Source organism: Sprattus sprattus (assembly GCF_963457725.1).
Source record: "Sprattus sprattus genome assembly, chromosome: 15".
In the NCBI taxonomy this organism is placed as follows: Eukaryota; Metazoa; Chordata; class Actinopteri; order Clupeiformes; family Clupeidae; genus Sprattus; species Sprattus sprattus.
This window is the reverse complement of record NC_137913.1, coordinates 24,413,139-24,433,490: the sequence shown is the minus strand read 5'-3', so window position 1 is coordinate 24,433,490 and position 20,352 is coordinate 24,413,139. Positions and strand designations below refer to the sequence as shown.

The 20,352-nt window shown below is 45.6% G+C and overlaps 1 protein-coding gene across 1 annotated transcript; it reads left to right on the top strand.

Annotated features, from left to right (window-relative positions):
• Positions 1 to 436: 436 nt before the first annotated feature.
• On the top strand, positions 437 to 18,851 carry npffr2a (neuropeptide FF receptor 2a; the record flags this gene model as incomplete). Its single annotated transcript, XM_080852291.1, has 3 exons — positions 437 to 767; positions 13,511 to 13,610; positions 17,987 to 18,851. 3 exons carry the CDS (start codon positions 437 to 439, stop codon positions 18,849 to 18,851), a joined length of 1,296 nt encoding a protein of 431 aa, XP_080708417.1.
• Positions 18,852 to 20,352: the final 1,501 nt, after the last annotated feature.

Sequence of the window (20,352 nt, the reverse complement as noted above, 5' to 3'; positions counted from 1 at the left end):
ATAAGCCATAAATAAAAAATGAATAAAGACATTTAAATGTGATACTTACTGTGCACGCTGTGTAGGCTTTGCCCATGTCTGTGTAGGCTTTGCCCATGTCTCCGCGCGCACAGTGCTCTTCTTCTCAACGTGGAGATATTGACCACACATTGGACTGAAGTCGGTCGTTTAAAGGAGTAAGTTAGTTCCTCGTATTATAGACAATAACTGTTGCTTTAGGTTTCATAGGCTACTTTGACAAGTTGCTATTGTTCTTTTGTGAGCAAGTTGGGCTTGGCAGGAAATAATGAAATGATACAGTTCATTCAACCCAATTATCCTGATTCTGATCATGTGTTTGACAAAGTCATTTCTGTCATTAACTTGCCTGCTGTGCCTACGACGTTATGTGGTCTATTAACACACACATTCACATTCTTTTCAGGTCGGGTTGAAAATGAACGAAACGCCAGAGTCAAACTTCACGTTTTCCGACGGTGATAACTGGACGTTTCCAAATGGCTCACAGGACTACGTTACAGCAATACATAATATAACTTATGTCGGATATTACCTGCATCAGCAGGCTACCGCGGCTGTGTTCATCATATCCTACCTGCTCATCTTCCTCGTGTGCATGGTTGGAAATGGAGTTGTTTGCTTCATAGTTCTGAGGAGTAAGAACATGCGCACTGTAACCAATCTCTTCATCCTCAACCTCGCCATCAGTGACCTCCTCGTTGGGATTTTCTGTATGCCAACCACACTGCTTGACAACATCATTACTGGTAAGGGGCGGTGGTGCCTTAAAACGTTAAGCACCTGGCTTCAGGCTACATTTGAGCATGTGGCCAATTGTTCAATTTATCGATGGTGTGTGACATTGATTTATGCCCCCCTTTAATCAACATTGACTGGCATAGTAGAACGGAATAGGCTAGAGCTGTTTTATTCGCTGTTTTACCAGATTATAGAAAGACATAATTACAAATCACATCAAGAACAGAATAGCAAGTTTTATGCAAAACTGAGCATTAAGAAATGGAAGACAGCGGATTTCACCAGCCTGTATACATCTCCCACTGGCCATGTTGAGCCTGGTGCGTACTTCTGTGATGTCGATTGTGAATAATTCATGATGATGAGAAAGACTATGAGGAAGTAAATGGGATAAACACCTACTACATCATGGCGCTAAAGGTTCACTGAGGATGTGTGATAACACACACACCAACACCTTCCCTCTCTCAGTCACTGTGTGGCAACATAAGCAACCAGGCTGCAACGGCATAGGCAGTGATAAACAGGAGGGCATGTCCTTGTTCAACAAATTAAAAATAGAGACAATGGAAATCACTAAATAAATAAATAATAATTTACACCAAAATCAACTGTACCTTTCAGATACCAATAAGTCTCATTCCACAGATTGTTGAAGGTTACTTTAGACAAAATGATGTTAAAAGCCACATTCCCATTTTACATGGCATCACTGTTAGCCTACTCAGTTCCTCTTTTACCTTACTGTTGAATTTGCCTCAGTGTTGTTATCAAGACCATGCTAGTCAAGATTAAGATGAGCCCCATACTAACCAGGTCATGGACAAAACCCAGATGTTGATGGCCAAGACCGAGAGGTGATCAAGAGTTTTTAGTCAGTGGACCAAGACCAGGAGTTACAAGTTATAAATAAAACACACAAAACGATTAAAAATAATGAACTTACCATAGTAAGTAGGCACAACAATGGTATTGTTAAGTAATAGCAATAGTTTTAGTAGTTATTTTCATCCAAGACATCAAACTGGAAGAATGAAAGCCAATTTTGCTGATATCCCAATCCCAATTTTGCTTGAGACCATTTCAATTAGGTTGTTCTTTATATAGTCTGCCATAGGCCTGTTTGTCTCAACAATCATTTCCCCAAGGCCAAGAAGGGGCAAAAAGACCTTTGACTCACCTATAGACCCAACCCCGAGAATCACATCTAGGGTGAACAGATACAAATAGACCAAAGGTGGGAAGAGTACTAAGATTGTGTGGGACATGTTACCAATGCTGACAGGTAACCTTAAACTTTGATATAATATCTATCTGAATAAGAAACATTTGTTTTCTGCCTTTCGGGTCTGAAACACCTATACTTTGTCCTCTAGTCGATTCCACAGCGCACCAGTAAAGCTATAAAAGATAACGGGTTGAAGCTGTTGCTACATGAAAGATATGATGAGGACAGTGCTGTTTGTCATCTCAAAGGCACACTAATTTTGCAACGTAACATGACTTTATTAATAGACATCCAACACGCATTGGCTGTTACGGGCCTATCAAAGGCAACTCTCCTTAAGCAAAGCATGTGGCTATGATGTCACTTTTTTACTTTAATCTCATCTGCAAAGTCTGTGTAAAAAAAAAAAAAATGTGACGTAGGAGAGGAGTTCACTCGCCCCTCATCTGCACAGTTTGATTGACAGTTGCTTGATGGCCACTGAATCACTGCTATTTTCTCAGCCATTGGATGAAAGCAAGGCTTTTAGAAAAGCTTGGCCATTTTGCACTTGTATTTGCCAGGTTGCTGTTTTTAAAGGAGTGCGATGAAAAAGAGCAGATACTCACTAACAGCATAAACAGCTCATGTGTCGGGCGGACAAATGGATGGTATGATGAACTAGAGAGGCCTCTTGACCACCCTCACTGCTCTCTTCTCAGCCGTTGGATGAAAGCCAGACTTATAGAAAAAGCTTGGCTATGTGGCACTTGTATGAGCCAGGATGCTGCTTTTGAAATAGCGCTATTAAAAAGAGTAGGAACTATGCCGCATCAGCATAAGCTGCCCATATGTTTTTAGTTCTGACAATTAAAAACCAAATGACCAGTAGAAATGCAGGACATTATCGCAGCATGTGGGACAAAGGGTCAAAATACTGTGCAGTACCACGCAAAGCAGGACACCTGGTCTCCCTAATCACATCACATTTTCACACTCAGTTTTTAGGGATGCACGATATTATCGGCAAGAAATCGGTATCGGCAGATATCGGCTTCAAAACTTAATTATCGGTATCTGCAGATATGAAACATTTCTTCCGATATACCTGGCTGATAAGGTGACGTGTAAATTATGCGCACGCGAAGCAAATGTTTATGAGCGTTGGCTGTGTGGCAGTAGCCTACTTCACAGTATCAGAGGATGATGACAAAATGCCTATTTGTCAGAAAACTTTTCAGGAGAAGGAGGAGGAGATGCAGCTTGGCCATAACGTAGGTTGCATGCATAGATGAAGACCACCCACGTGCCACGCTTTACAACATTACCTGTCGCGCTAATATACGTTAATACGTTACGGAGTTAGCTAGACAACACTATCTTGTTAGCTTGCATGCTACGTGACACCAGAGAAGTTGATGATACCTCATTTCACGGGATGTGAAACGTTATGTCACAAGCCCACGCTATCTGTACATGGCTCACTTTTGCAATTATGGAATTTATACAGCTAACTTGGCAATAACGTTACATAGATGAGTCTAGAAATCTTAGAAGGGACGTTATTAAACTGTAAGTCAGTTAACCAGTGGCAGCCGTGGCCTACTGGTTAGGGTTTCAGGCCGGAAACCGTAGGGTGGCCGGTTCGATCCCCGACCAGTAGGAAAAATGTGGGCGGGGGAAGTGGTAGACCACTGCTCTCCCATGCCCACATCCACGGCTGAAGTGCCCTTGAGCAAGACACCTAACCCCGATCACTGCTCCCCGGGTGCCGCCAATGGCAGCCCACTGCTTTGGGTTAGTGTTACTTCACTTCACTGTGTGTGTGTGTGTGTCACTTCCCTGGATGGGTTAAATGCAGAGGTTAATTTCCGAGTGTGTGTGTGTCTACACCACCTCTGCCATAGAGAGGACTTTCACTTTCACCAAGGTTAGCTTGCAAAGTTAGCCAAGCATGCTATGTGACACCAGAGAAGTTGATGATGCCTCATTTGACGCGATGTGAAACGTTATGTCACGAGCCCACGCTATCTGTACATGGCTTACTTTTCCATATATGGAATTTATACAGCTAACTTGGCAATAACGTTACATAGATTAGTCTAGAAATCCTAGAAGGGACGTTATTAAACTGTAAATCAGTTGACCAACGTTAGCTTGCCAAGTAAGCCAAGCTGCATTTTCAGAGTGTAGTTCAAGTTCAAGGAGGTACTGTTCAAGTATGAAAATTGTGACGTGAAAATATAAATAAATCTGTTATATATAAATCTATACATTTATATAAAAACCCTTTTAGTTTCATGAGTGAATGTTTATTTCTAAAATGATACAAATCAAGTCTGTAATGTCCTGTATTTACAGAAATACCCTAGCATAATAACAGATTAATTCTAGTACAGGAGAGACTTTTCAATAATTAAAAAGCTGAGGTGTATATATCGGTATCGGCATCGGCAATCGGCCAAAATGAGCTTGTAAATATCGGCATATCGGATATCGGCTAAAATTCAATATCGTGCATCCCTATCAGTTTTAGCTTAGGCAGCGGATGCTCAGTGATACTCTGGATCAAAATGATAAAACACTGAGATTTTGACAGTCCAATTCTCACTAAGAAATGTTTCCATCAGGAACTGAGTCTCGGTCAGATCCATCACGTCTTAGTGAACCGTGTCCTCAGGGCACAGTCTCTGGCTTGACGTTAATTCATCTCACAGAAAAAAGCTGAATCAGTCATTTAGTGGACAGGGGGAGATTAACTAATCATGAACCTCGCTTAAGACTTGCCACAAACGTTGCGTGTGTTTGTTCTTCTGCATTTTCAAGTTACAGCTTACACATGTAACATTTTAGGGTCAAAGTGCACTATTCTTTGAATTCTCCCATTCGCACCAATACAATTTGAACTGCTTATAATATTTTCTTCCTGATACATACGACATACTCCATCTGGTGACTATGATATCCTCTACTTGAACATAAAAACAAAGTTCATTTTCACCGAACATCTGGTGATTTATGAAACCTGTACCTTTGTATTTTTTCAAACATGAGCTGCATTATAGAAGAAATAGCCGGGATTACAAAAGAGTCCAAAGCCGTTTGTCATAGTCAGAGTAGGGCCACCCAAAATGAGTGGTGTTTTTTTAGATGAACAAGGTCTGCAAACCAAAAATGAAAAGTGTTTAAGCTATGACAGACACTGCTATTTAGATTGGGTACCATGGTGTGAGTTGTGCATTTTGTTCATGAACTACAGATAGGGTTACCAGATGCAAACAGACTAAATGTGGGATGAGTAGAACGTTTGTCTGTGACAGTGTGGGACATTTAACCAACGCTGAGAGGTCATGTCTCGTTTACTAACGTAACCTTTGTCCCTTTAGTAAAGGACCATGTATAACAAACAGGACTTGACCTAGTGTCATGGACCAATCGAAGAACTTATTCATTCACGGCGATAGGCAGAGAGACGTGCGTCGGGCTCGGGACCCGCCCCCTCGGGAGCCCATAAATACCGAGGCGCACGCATCTCACTTCCTTGGATCAAAATCTGAGCGTCGGAACACCCACCAAGGAGACACTGTATCACGCAATTATTGTTATATCTGTTCCCTTACTAAAGGAACCGAGGTTACGTAAGTAACTGAGACGTTCCTTATCGCAGGGACTGCGATTTAACAAACAGGGCTGTATCTATTAGCGCGTGTAAATATAGTGGTTGCCATTACACCCCAACTTTATTATGCTTTGCCCTCACAGAGGTTAATACAGCAGCTGGCGGTGAACATTCATAGGACCTTACCTGAGCTTGTGAACACTTACTCGGTTCTCAATGTGCACATATGCCAAGGGGATCACCCGAATTAGTTCATTGCGTCACGCCAAGCAGAGGCTGATGAACATACATCTTACTTTCTCAGGTTTAGTATCTTGTTCATGGCACTCCACCAAGTGTGGCCAATGAACACATACAACTCGCAACTCTCCTCAGGCTCTGGGTGTTCGGAGATCGCCAACCTACAGAGTACTTTTTAATACATCACTAAACTGTCAACGTTTAGGTCTCTGTTCACTGCATTCTACCACGTAGAGTCTGACGAACACATAAAACTCGCAACTCTCCTCAGGCTCTGGGGATTCGGAGAACGCCAGCCTTGTAGAGTACTTTCTAATCGCCCACTAAACTGTCAACGTTTTTGGGCTCTGTTCACTGCATTCTACCATGTAGGAGCTGATGAACACCTGTACCATTTAGTCATTCGTAGGCTCTGGCGATTCAGAGATCGCTTGGCTGCAGAACGCTTTGTAAGAAACTGGACTCAGCCACATCTAACATATAGAATCTAATGAAAATGTGGTGAGAACTCCAGCTTGCTGCCTCACATATCTCTTCCACTAGGATGCCTTTTAACATGGCTGTAACGGTGCGGCTGCCTGTTACCGCTACGGTAATACATTCCGTTACTTTGCATGCTAGAGCTGAATTGTTTAGGGACCTTCGTTTGCTTATTGTTTGGAGTTTTTTATTTTCTCCATTCTAGCGTGTTTGCAACTGGACATTAAACCTTTGCCATTGACCAAAGAATCATCTGAGACACTGCCTCCATTTCTTTGTTACTTTGCCGCGAGGCCGGCCATCCTACATTTGGTGTCAGAAGGAACTGGGGAGCCTCAACCGGGGGCAGTGTTGGAAGATGACATCAAGACGGACACCAAACAAAGACAGCAATGCCCGTCCCCAGCCAGAGGCGCAGGTGGGCACCGGCTCAAATCCAGTGGAAGGAGGTTAGGCCGCAGTATCCCTGCTGAAAACCAACATCTCTGCCATCTCTCCACTCATCACCAGGATCATTAACCTCTCCCTCCTGGCCGGCCATATCCCTAACTTGTTAAAAACTGCTGTCATCAGACCACTGTTGAAAAAACCCTCTCTGGATCCTGAAGTCCTCTCCAACTACAGGCCCATCTCCAATCTTCCTTTCCTATCAAAGGTTCTGGAAAAAACTGTTGCAGCACAACTCCAAGATCACCTCAAACTTAATAATCTTTTTGAGAAGTTGCAGTCAGGTTTTCGTACTGGCCATAGTACAGAGACAGCCTTGGTCAGAGTCACCAATGACCTCCTGATGGCAGCAGACACTGGCTCCCCATCTCTCCTCATCCTCCTGGACCTAACAGCTGCTTTCGACACAGTGGATCACAACATCCTCCTCCACCGCCTACAATACACCATTGGGCTCTCAGGCAATGTGCTAAACTGGTTCACCTCCTACCTAACCAACAGAACTGAGCACGTCGCCTTGGGCAAAAACAAATCTTACACCCACAACGTCACCTGCGGCGTCCCTCAAGGCCACTTCTGCTGCACCTCTGCCAACATCTACTCTGACCACCTGCTTGGAGGAGATTGAGGCGTGGATGAAGGTAAACTTTCTACAGCTGAACAGTTCGAAAACGGAAGCCATACTAGTCGGCACACCACATCAGCTCCGCTCTTCCTCCATCACTAACATTACCTTCTCTGGCCAAAACATCTCTCTCTCCAAATCAATTACCAACCTGGGTGTAAAAATGGATGCTGAATTGACTTATGACACCCACATCAAACACCTCTGCAAGGTTTCATTTCATCACCTCAGGAACATTGCCAAACTCCGTCCATCACTCACCCTGGCAGATGCAGAGAAGCTTGTCCACGCCTTTGTCTCCTCCAGACTTGATTACTGTAACGCACTCCTCATTGGGATCCCTGGCAAGAGCATACAGAGACTGCAATACATCCAGAACAGCGCTGCCAGGATCCTGATGAGGGTGCGTAAACACGACCACATCACCCCCACCCTGAAAGCACTTCACTGGCTCCCAGTCCCACTCAGAATTGAGTTCAAGGTCTCCCTCCTCACCCACAAATGCCTATACGGACATGCTCCCCCCTACCTCAGGGAACTCCTCTCCCCCCAGACCTCCTCACGCTCCCTCCGTTCTGCATCTGCAAACACCCTTCAAGCCACCAGAACTAAGCTCTGCACCATGGGTGACCGGGCTTTCTCCTCTGCTGCCCCAAGGCTGTGGAATGCCCTCCCTGACCATCTCAGGGCCCCACAGTCTACTGACGTTTTTAAAAAAGGCCTAAAAACCTATTTTTTTTCAAAAGCTTTCTGCTAATTATGTTCATTGTTGTTGTTGTTTTTGTGTTGTGAATATGTAGCACTTTGAGATCTGTATGATGTAAAGTGCAATACAAATAAAATGTATTATTATTATTATTATTTATTATTATCCACAAACCAAGCAGGAGGGTGGCAGCAACTGCAACGGCAGATGGGCGGAAGGGTTCCTGTCTGCCCGGCTAGACACCAAGGGCTGTGTTCTTCCCTAGGATGACAGGCGTCGTCTGTAGAGGAAGGGGTATGTGTAACGGTGCGGCTGCCCGTTACCGCTACGGTAATACATTCCGTTGCAAAAACGCACACAGTAACCAGCTCGGGGTACAGACACACGGTTTATTGGTACACACAACACAACCATCATACTTCACCACGATCAGTTCCGCATATTGGACATACAGCCACTAAACATACCGAGACTGAAAGCGTGTGGCTTCCAGACGCGACACAGAGGAACAGCCCGATCAGAAAGTCGGGAGGGACCTTTGAACTGTGGGCGCATCCGCGTCAGACGTGCCCAGGCCAAGTTGGTGGGATGAGAGGGGTGTGTAATTGCTGGTGACTGAATTGGAGTGCGATCTAATATCACCTGATTGTATTTATGTAAACCCGTATTTAGTACTGCAAGGAAATGTATTTAGTGTATAAGTCACAATTTGTATTTTATGGTTAATTTATTTGTGAGGTGTAATGGTTTAGGCTGGAGTTAACAAATACCGGCGCAGAACTCATCTTTGAGACCGACAAGTCTGAGGGGAACAACTTCCGACCCCTCAGACAATCTATGTGAATTGTTTAGATTGGAGCGCTACAACCTGCTACGTAACTCCGGATTAGTGAGAGTTTACTTATCTTTTTGCAGCTGAATTGTTTAGTTTGGAGTGCTACTAGTTGTGGAGTTGACTCACAATTTTGGAGAGTTACTTTGCATGCTAGAGCTGAATTGTTTGCTAAGAACTATTGTTTCTTTTTTTCCCCATTCTGGTGTGTTTGCAACTGGACATTAAACCTTTGCCATTGACCAAAGAATCATCTGAGACACTGCCTCCATTTCTTTGTTACTTCGCCGCGAGCCCGGCCATCCTACAAAGGCTCAGGAAGAAGAAAACCCCTCGAATGACAAACTTGTATAAAATAACACGATAGCCTCTACTATCCAACTATAGAGGCTCGGTTTAGACAGAGGTCTGCCTTTTGCCTGTGCCCCGAAGCACACAAACAGCTGATCTGATCGTCGAAACGTCTTGGTGCGCTCTAGGTAACAACGGAGAGCGCGCACCGGACACAGCGTGTCCAAACGCTCCTCATCTGCCAAAGCAAACGGAGGAGGCGAGAACACTGCCAACTCAATCACCTGATTAAGGAAAGGGCCTGCTACCACCTTAGGTGTGTATGCAGCATTAGGTTTCATCCCTACCTTGTCCCCAGCAATCGAGAACTGAAGGCATGATAGACTGACGGACAGGGCTTGCATGTCACCAACGCGCTTTGCTGACACTAATGCCAACAACAGCGCTGTTTTCAACTAAACACATTTTATGTCCGCTGTCTACAGGGGCTCGAATGGAGGCCCTGTAAGAGCACGTAACACAATCAGCCCGGGGATTTGGCTGCCAGGTAAGCCTTGAGAGTGGAAGCAGCCTTCCCCTCATCAAATAACTGCTGGAGAAATTCCAGAATGACGCCCACTGCTCTTGATAGGATCATGTTGACGTGCAACACACCACCGCTCGAAACTGCGGCACTTTAGTGTCTATAGAGACCGGGTCGAAGCCGCCTGTGCGCTCTGTATCGTTGCCACCGCTGAGTCAGATAAACCTGAGGCTAGGAGCCTATGCCTTTCAGGTGCCAAACTCTGAGCCTCCACAGCTCTGGCTGGGGATGCCAGATCGATCTGTGCGCCTGCGATAGGAGATAACTCCTCAGAGGGAGTTCCCATGATTGCTGCGCATGATTGAATGGCCTTTATTCTCGCTAGGGACAGAATGACCTTCATTGAGGTGTAGTCTAGCACCATGCCTAGGAATGGAGCGCGCTGTTGGGGGCACAGAGCGCTCTTTTCCCTGTTTATTACAAAGCTGAGTCGATGCAGGTGTGCTACCACTAGATGGCAGTACTGCACCACCGCTGACTTTGAGTTGGCGCATATTAACCAGTCGTCCAAATTAGTGAGGATATGTATTCCTCTCTGTCTTAACGGAGCGATGGCTGCATCCACTCATTTCGTGACTACCCTCGGAGCCAAAGGCAGGCCGACCGGGGAAAGTACGAAATTGGTATGCAGTTCCTTCGAATGCAAACCTCAGGAATCACTGATGTCTGAGGCGAATCGGTATATGGAAATATGCATCTTTTAGATCTGACGATACAAACCAATCGTTTGACTGTATGAACTGAAAGAGCTTGTGTGGAGTCAGCATTCTGAACTTTAACCTTTTTAGTGCTTTTTTCAGTGTACGTACATCTAGTATTCGCCGATAACTTCCATCCTTCTTTGGGATGAGGAAGTACTTGTCGTACTTTCCTCTGTGGCCAGGGATCCACCTCGCCCCCTTTCGTGGTCATCGACCGAATCTTAGTTAGCGGAGTGTTTGTTGTGGCCCTTTCCACGACGAGCAGTGTGCTGTTGTCCCGCGTAGGTAGCGCCATGTGTGGAGCGAGCTGGCTGCTGCTGCGCTTGCGGCTGCGTAGCGGGGCGGAAATGGTTGCGATTCCAGCCCCAACGCACCTGCACCTTTGCCAGAGGTGCGGGTGAGTGGAACCCACTTCTCTCATGCCCTACACTCAGGGTTTGCTGTCCCGATGACTGCCGGGGCTCGGAGCTGCTTAAGCGAGGCATCCAAGCCTGCAATGCCTCCACGTTCTTTTGCTGCTCCTCCATTTGGCTTGCCACGCTCGCTCCCATGACTCTCCCCAGAGCCTGGGAGACGCGCAACGGAGCTCTACTACAGTCTCATGACTGCTCCCCAGCGATGCTGCCAGCTCTGTCAGGAGCTTCGCCTGATAACGTTGTAGCAGCGCAGCCGTGTTCGTAGAACATGCCGCCTGCCCTAAATAGGATTTCTCAACCAGAGCCGTCTTATGCCTGACCACTCGCGTGGGCAGGCGGGGTCTCTGGCCGGGGCGCATCGTGGGGGAGGGAGAGGGAGACCGAGGTGGCGAGCATGGTGGATGTAACCAGGGGCGAGCTAGCCCGCGGCGCCACATCCAGATCCATACGCGCCTCCTCCTCTTTTGAGGCATGTTCGTCGGAGCAGTCGAGCAGACTCCCATATCTTTATGCGCTCCGGAGAGATCTGAAAAACCGGAGGGTAGCCTACTATCTCAGGGTCTGGGGCGACCAAGAGGGCAGGCGAGGTGGAGGGAGTCAGGCAGTCGTGACCAGCTGTCACCACAGGGCGGTTACCGACACTGAACTGCCTGGGGCAGGAGGGACGCCCAGCCCTACCGGGGAACGCTCCACGTCACCGCATTCCCATAACGTGAGACGCCTCTGGGCCCTGGCTATAGTCATAGCCACACAAATGTCGCACACCGGGTCGTCACCACTCAAGCTGCCTCCAGCGACGGAGCATGACCACAGTAAGGGTATGCTTGGCGCGACATATCTGAAACACAAGAAAGATTAAAAGAGCACACTATCACAGCCAACAAGAGGTTAGCAAACTAAGCTAGCAGGCTAGTCAGAGACCGGCTAGCCTAACAAGTTGGAGACAGTGAAACTCGACTTTCTATACCACAAGTCGAACTTATAGCACTCTTGAGGTAGTGAGGGTTAAAGAACCTTAAACTCACCAGCTCATATCGAGTTAAGTTTAAAAATAGAAACAAGTAATAAGACCGTCAGGAATGGAGCGTTGAATCGTCCTTGGAACGTCCTAATCTCACGCGAAGATCTTTGAAAAGGAAGTGAGATGCGTGCACCTCTGTATTTATGGGCGCCCGAGGGGGCGGGGTCCCGAGCCCGACGCACATGTCTCTGCCTATCGGCGGGAATGAATAAGTTCTTCGATTGGTCCATGACACTAGGTCGAGTCCCGTTTGTTAAATCGCAGTCCCTGCGATAAGGAACCTCAAACTTTGGTGTAATATCTATCTACTAAACTAAAACTAAATAAGAAACATTTTGACTTTTGGCTCCTAAACACCTTTACTTTGACCTCTAGTCGATTCCGCAGCCCACCAACTAGGCCAGGGACGTGCACAGGATGGGGCTAAGGTTGCTCGGGCAACTGCCCATTTGGCCTCCTCATCTGAAGTTGCCCCTCCGAAGGAAATGTATATATTTTTTAAATAGTATTACGGCTGCAGAACTTCATGTATGCCTAGATAAAAGAATCGCGGAATAAGCGTCCAGGGGACGGGGCCATGGCAGCGGCAGTTAGTGAGAGTTTAAAATGATATAGGCAAAATATGTGTCCAGGGGACGGGGGCGTGGCAGCAGTGGTTAGTGAGAGTTTAAAATGACCTAGGCAAAATATGCCTCCAGGGGACGGGGGCGTGGCAGCGGTGGTTAGTGAGAGTTTAAAATGATACAGGCAAAATATGCGTCCAGGGGGCGGGGCCGGCTGCGGTGACAAAAATTAACGTGTTGCCCTTCAAAATTCCTGTGCACGTCCTTAACCTAGGCCATAAAAGATACAGGCTACAGCTTTTGCGAGATTAAAGAAATGATGAGCCATGATGTGGCCTGAAGGACAACTTGTCACCCTAACAACAAAGAGAAAACTTCCCTTAACTGTATGGCATATTCACAAAGCTGAATGCAATGAGATGTCATATGGCTCTACACACTGTAAAAGTCTGTCTCGTAAAGTTGACTTTCTACTCCCCCCCCCACCCCCCTTCTCTCTCAAAGGCAAGAAGGACCTACCAATTCCCATATAGGACAATATAATTATATAAGAAATGTACAGTATAATCGGCCTTGGTCTTGTTGTGTCTAGGAAAAATCATTCTTGTGCTGCTGAGAGTCGCCCGATTTATATTCCAAGTAATCCATGCATCTCTTACTTGCAAAGGCCACAGGATAGCCAAACACAATGTATCAGAGACATTAGGAGGAAGTCATTTTCTCCTATTGATTTATTCTAGGACTACCAAGGCGCCAATGTATGCCACATATTTCAATTATCTTAAGAGCTCTGCATTTGAGATGGTCACGTGCTTGGTAATAAAATGATTATGCTATTATATGACTAATGTTAAGGGGAAATGGTATACATATCATAAATTGCATACTATGGTCACATGTACTAGTTCGTAAAAAATAATCTTTTAAAGTAATGCATTGTGACATGAGGGAGTGAAGAAGAACATTTTGTTTTGTCAATTATTCTGTCACTTGACATTTCTCTTGTTTTGTTGTTTTCAGGGTGGCCATTTGGAAGCCTGGTGTGCAAAATGAGTGGCATGGTCCAAGGCATATCTGTATCAGCCTCTGTGTTCACCCTGGTGGCAATTGCGGTGGACAGGTAACGTCACAAACTCCTTCATTTTGTCAACTTATATGGTTTCTTTATGAGGAATACTCAGTGGAGATGTCTGTCTGTGGAAAGAGAGACAAGGGGCTTTGTGGAAGGAGAAGCTAAGTGTTACCGCAAGGTATTACATGATAATGTCCAGGCTGTTACCAAATCCACTATGCTACTTCAGTGTAGTCAAGCATAACTGATTTGATCCACAGGATGCGTGTGTGTGGTGCTGAAGGTGTTTCCTTGATACTATTATTTAAATTGAGCATGCCAACAGAAACACTGTGCTTATATAATGTTTACATGCTGTATTGGCAGGATGCACTTAGGGGCCCAGTATGTAAGTGTCCAGTAGGATACACACAAGCGGCAGACGAACTGGAGTATGGTGCAAGGTTAGACCAGCAATCGTGTAAGGCAAAGCAGCCCCTTGTTTCATCAGAAACTTATACTGAACCTGGACATCAGTTAATCAGTACTCAGTTCATTCAGAGGTCCAGCTGTTCTTTTGAGTGCGCGTTTTAAACGAGTTGCTGTCTGCTATTTTACTATATGTCTGGATTTAGCATTTGACAGAATAAGCACTGGTGCATATTATGGAAGCGCAGTGTGCTCCCAACGGCCACAATATCTCATTTGGCGTTTGCATATTGCCGTGTAATATGCCAGCAGTCACGGAGATACTCCCTGGAAGGCCAGTAAGTCATCTGCTGGCTGAGTACAAATACCGGCTGTGGTGGTCCGATAATCAGGGTGGTAAATGACACTGTATTTGTGTCTGGCAGGCAGCCCTTGGCATGATCTGTGATATCGTTCATCTTCCATCCCTCACACTGACCCTCCACCTCAGCACTGGTAAACATCCGATCTGAACGTGCATGGGAAGCGATGACTGTAAGGCATTACGATTTTGCTGAGTGTAAAGCCAAAGGCCCCCGAGGCCAGATTGTGCATTTAATGCGGTCATTGAGGGGATTATGTGCATAGCAGATCTCTCTCTCTCTCCCTCTCTTTCTTTCTCTCTCTCTCTCTCTCTCTCTCTCTTTCTCTCACTCCCCCCCCCCCCCCCCCCCCACACTTCCTTTGGCTTGGCTAGTGGCCGTAGTGGATTTGGCTCCCTGCCACTTGCTCAATGTTTTCTGCCTGTCAAAACCGCCGGGCTCGGCTTGACCGCTCGGCCCAGCTCAGCGCGGCGGCTTGGCAGCACGGCTCCTGGGTTTCCCTCGTGTTTCCGTGCCGACAGCTGGGCCCTCGAGTGACGTGACGTCACTGTTACATCATTAAAGCTCAAGCTGTGCACGCATGGGAAAAACAACCACTGGTTGTCATCCTCTTTCTTTCTCCTCCTCTTTTTCTTTCTCTTTCTCTTACTCTTTCCCTTCGTCTTTCTTGCTCTCTGTCTCTCTGTCTATCTGAATCTCTTACTCTCTCACTCTCGCTCTCTCTCTGTAGCATACTCTTCATACATGTGTATGTGTGTTTGTGTGTGTGTGTGTGTGTGTGTGTGTGTGTGTGTGTGTGTGTGTGTGTGTGTGTGTGTGTGTGTGTGTGTGTGTGTGTGTGTGTGCATGTTACAGCCTGGTCATACTTTTTATTTCTCTGTGTGTGGGGGTTGGGTGAGGGGTGTGAATGAGCTGACATCTTTCCAGCCGACAGTACACACAGTACATTACAGTTATCAAGTCAAGACTTTTTCTTGCTGAGGTCACAATTACATGTTCATCCCTATTCCTTTACAGATACCGAATAATTCCCCAGTGCAGTGTTTACACAGTAGTATATGAGAGGCAGTGGTATACTCGGGCCGTTAGTTTCACTTCCTAGTTCTTAGGGTGTTATTTCACCCAATACCACCTCATCATTAGTCCCTCTGGTATTTTACCAGCCAGGCATTAGATCTAGTTCTAGAATTAGATCCATGTAGAATTATTTGCTTAACACAAGCAACTAAAAGGGTACAATGGTAGCTAAGCCTATATATTTATGAGGCCACAATGGGGAAACGTACCTACTGACAAGGGATAGCTCACAAAAATCCCTCACAGACACATTTTGGCTTAACCTAGGCTGGGCCATCAGTGCCTTTTTTGCATATAGTAAGCCACTACTGTATGATTATCGGCATATATGAGGCTACGGATAGAGATCCCACTTTGGCCGTCTACAGGTTAGGCCAAGATAGACCATGAGCATTTTTTTAATGGGATCCCCAACAAATGAAAACCAAAATAGAAATAAACCCCTTGGTATATCAAAACAAAGATAATGGGTTTAACACAGCTGCAAACATAGTTGTGTTTTGTGTCAGTTCAGTGTACATGTGTGTGTGTGTGTGTGTGGTTTTTTTTTTGTTTGAGTGGTACATTCAAGCTGGTCAAAAGTGGGAAGCTCTTTACGGCCAAATGTAAACAAAGTAATGGTGTCATTAATCATGGAGACCATTTTCCTTTAATGTATTTGCTTTAATGTATTTTCACATTTTTCTGTATGTTCTGTATGTTCTTTCCACACAGTAAAAGGTTTGTGTTTTTACCTTATCTTACTAAGCTGAGCTATCACTTTGGCATGTCTGTTTCCATATTGTGAAGGATCAAATTAGTTAAATGATCCCTGACGTGTGGGTTTAATGGATTTGCCAGGCAGTTGGCAGAAGTTTTCAGAAGTGTGGCATTAGCGGGATTAGCAGCATCTGTGTAAGACAGCTGCACAGAACAGTGAATCATTAAGACACCAAATTTGGCATTTATCCTTAATTTTGTATCTCCTTGTCTGATGTCTAGATAAATATGTATAGTTCAGTATTCTGTAAGCAATATAGAACCTGTCCAAAGGAACCTACAACAGCCTGAGGCAGGGCTCATGGGATGGTCTCAGAGGTCCCCATTTGCGGGCCCACACTAGTTAAATAATTAATTGCTGGAAAAACTGGACACACAACAATGGAATACCAATTCATAGAGTAGCAGGAGCACATGGAAATGATACTAAAACCCAACGCAGTACACTTGAGAGTTCCAGCCATGTTTGGGGTCTGTGGTCCCAGCCTTCTGTGCCACTGCGGACCCCCTGTGAGATGGCTGCTTGCCTGGATAATTGCACGGGCCATGTCTAATCACCATAATCTGTCCATACCTGCTTCCATGCTCAGCATGTTACCACATGCCAGCCAACCAGGCAGAAAAGTCACGGTCCATGACTCATGAGCGTGAACTACACTCTATTTTTGAAGGAAAAAGAAAGTACCCAAATGGGATTCTTCCCATGTGCACTCTGTCCATGAGCCCTAGTTTCATTTGGGCTGGCAACACGCTGACCTAAAGCAGAATGAGTAATTTGGCAAAATCATTCTGCCAATTTCATCACATGAGCTAGATGGTGCGAACATGGGTGGGCCATCGCAATGCCAGGGTGTTGCATGCGTAAATGAATTCCTTCAAAGCAACACCTGTTTTCTGAAACTTCTAAATGATTTCGGACAGACCTCTAACGCAAGAACCTGCGTCTCTTCTGGAGTATACCGCTTCGATGTGACTGGAAAATAGTTTGCTCTATTGTAGAACTATTACTGAGCTCTGTGTTAAAGTTAATAAGGTTTGGTGTAATCATTGTGATCGGCTGATAAAGAATGCCTTCATTGTCACATCCACTAATTACTCAACCCATTTATGCTTGCACGCTGCTTTGTGTCAATGGCATTAGCAAATACAGGTACCCCTGCCTATTCTCACTGCACGGTTGCTTATGCACGAAGTCCTTTGGCGGTGCTTGCAGTGCTTTCTAATTAGAGCCCAATGTCTTAAAAAATCTATATTTTGCTATTATGTCTATTTTTATAGATTTATATATAGTTGTCTGGAATTCATTAAAAGCCTCTGGGCATCTTTCTCATTGGTGGGCACCTGTCTCATTATGAGCCCAGAGCAAGGAGTAGCGACAGATCTCACCATTTATTTAAATCGTATTTGACATTGTCACATTTCCCATGTCGTTCTGTGTGCAGCAGTTACAGACCTATAAGCCGGCCAGCCTGTGTTAACTTACGCCCTAGGTGCCTAATTCAATTATATCAAATGTAATCAAGGTTGTTGAATCATTTACAAGTCATGCTCCATGAAATATATTGTTATATCATTAAATGAAAAAAAAAGGCTGGCATCCAACAAATCAGTTTTAAATGAATTGCCCGATGATCAAGGGCAGGTGAAGCTCTTATTTTCTCAGAATAGTTTTTATGCTTGGCTGTGATAAACATGAGGCATTGTCATTTGAATGAAATTAAGGGTTTACCTGCTATTGTGAACAATGAACATATTGTGAACAATGCTATTGTGAACAATGACAGACTACTTCATTACACTTCTGTTGATCTTCCACAGGTTTAGATGCATTGTTTACCCCTTCAAGCAGAAACTGACGATATCTACAGCCACCCTCATCATCGTCATCATCTGGGTCTTGGCCATATCCATTATGTGCCCATCAGGCATCATGCTACAGGTAACCAAAGAGCAGACCATCCGGATATACCTTGGGGACGGCAACCGGACCAACCCGTTCTACTGGTGCCGTGAAAACTGGCCCAACCAGGAGATGAGGAAGATCTACACCACAGTTCTCTTTGCCAACATCTACCTCGCACCCTTATCCCTCATAGTGATCATGTACGCCCGGATTGGCATCACCCTCTTCAAGACGGCCGTGCCGACCGGCGACAAGCCCGGGGCCGGGCACGAACACCGCCACACGGTGTCCAAGAAGAAACAGAGGGTCATCAAGATGCTCCTGGTCGTGGCCCTTCTGTTTATCCTCTCCTGGCTGCCACTGTGGACGCTCATGATGCTGACCGACTACGCCAGCCTGTCCGAGTACCAGTATAGGGTCATCAACATCTACATCTACCCGTTCGCCCACTGGCTTGCGTTCTTCAACAGCAGCGTCAACCCCATCATCTACGGGTTCTTCAACGAGAACTTCCGCCGTGGCTTCCAGGCCGTGTTCAAGTTCCAGCTGTGTGCGGGCGGCGGAGGTGGTGGTGGGCAGCAACGCAGGACGTACTCGCACCGTTTCCAAGGCAACTCCGTGCTGCCCGCCAACCCGCTGCCTTCCACCGAGCCCATCTCCCTCAACAGCCTGGAGAACAACAGCTCGCGGCGGTGCAACCAGGTCAACGAGCAGGACTTGATCATGGAGGACCTGGAGAAGGCCTCGCAGAGCAGCGACAAGGATGGGGCCTCCCTCTGAGACGGCAAACAGAAAAGGCCGGGCATTCTGAGCGCAAACACATCTCAGCTATTGGTATTACATGTCTAACATGATGATTTGTGTGTGTTCACGTGTGTGTGTGTGTGTGTGTGTGTGCGTGTGCGTGTGCGTGTGCGTGTGCGTGTGCGTGTGCTTGTGCGTGTGCGTGTGCGTGTGTGTGCGTGCGTGTGTGCCTATGTGTGTGTGCGCGCTCGTGTGTATGTAGTGGTTATACAGTATATTCATATATTTGGTATTGTTATTGACTTGAGTCCAAAGAATGTCAGAAGAAAAAAGGGAGTTCTGGAGAAACTACTTCACAACTGATTTGATATATGGAGTTAAAAAGGAAGGGTGTTCTTTGTTGTGAAATATTTCGTATCTTTTCCATCTGAAATGATTTCATATGTTGAACGAATTGAAGGAGTTGTTAACACAAACAAACAACAAAGAGTTGTTAACAGTCTTGGTATTACCTCCAATTAGAATCTAGTGGAATTATTGGAGAGTTCTATTTTTTTGCCCAGCAAATGACCCACATTATATGAGATCCCAGCAGTATTAGGCTGAATCCCATTTCTCCCGCTACCCCTTCGTCTTTCCCCTTCCCCTCCGTTTTGCGCGTTCATGTGGAGGGGTAGTGCTGTCCCAATTCACGTTAAGACAGAGGGGTAGGGGAAGGGGAAGCGCTTTCTACCGCTCCAAACGGAGATTTTCCGAGGGCACACTTCAAACGGAGGGGTAGACTGATTTCCCTCAATGCATTGCGAACCCGTGAGCATTAAAGAAGAAACATCGCGGGAGTCAATTTAAAAATGTCGGAAACAGCAGGGAAAGCATCACACAAATGAAAGTATTTTCTTTGTAATTCATGATTTTAAAACTTGTTTGATGAAATGTTGCATTGTGTAAATAAGAGCTGCAGGCACCATGTTTGTTTATGTCTGGTGAGTGACAGCTGTCGCTCTCCGGTAACGTAACAGCTGACGCAGCGTACTGATGACGTACGTAAGTGTTGAAGTGCTATCCCAATTCGAAGGGCTAGCGTTTCAACCCCTTCCGCTACCGCTCCGTTTGAAAAAGCGAAGGCGAAGGGGTAGGGGTAAGGGTAGCGGTAGAGATGAGAAATGGGATTGGGCCTTAGTCATTCTCATGTGTTGTACATGAGCCCAGCAGGAGCGAGTGCCCTCAGGATGGAAAGCAATGTGCAATTAGTCTCTACTTTAGCAAACAATATTCCTAAAGTATAAATAATTTGAAGGTGGTATCAGTTCATAATCCCCAGTTGTTTGTAGCTAAGTGCATCGGATAGGATTCTCTCTCTCTCTCTGTCTCTCTCTCTTTCTGCCTCTTTGTTGTTGTCTTAATGTCAGTATGGGGTGTTGTCATTTAATATTGAAAACAGGGTACAGTTGTCTTGTGCTTTTAAAAAGAAATAAATTAAAAAATGTTTTTATATTTTCCATGTGGACTATTGAAGTGCAAAGTAAAAGGTCTTAAA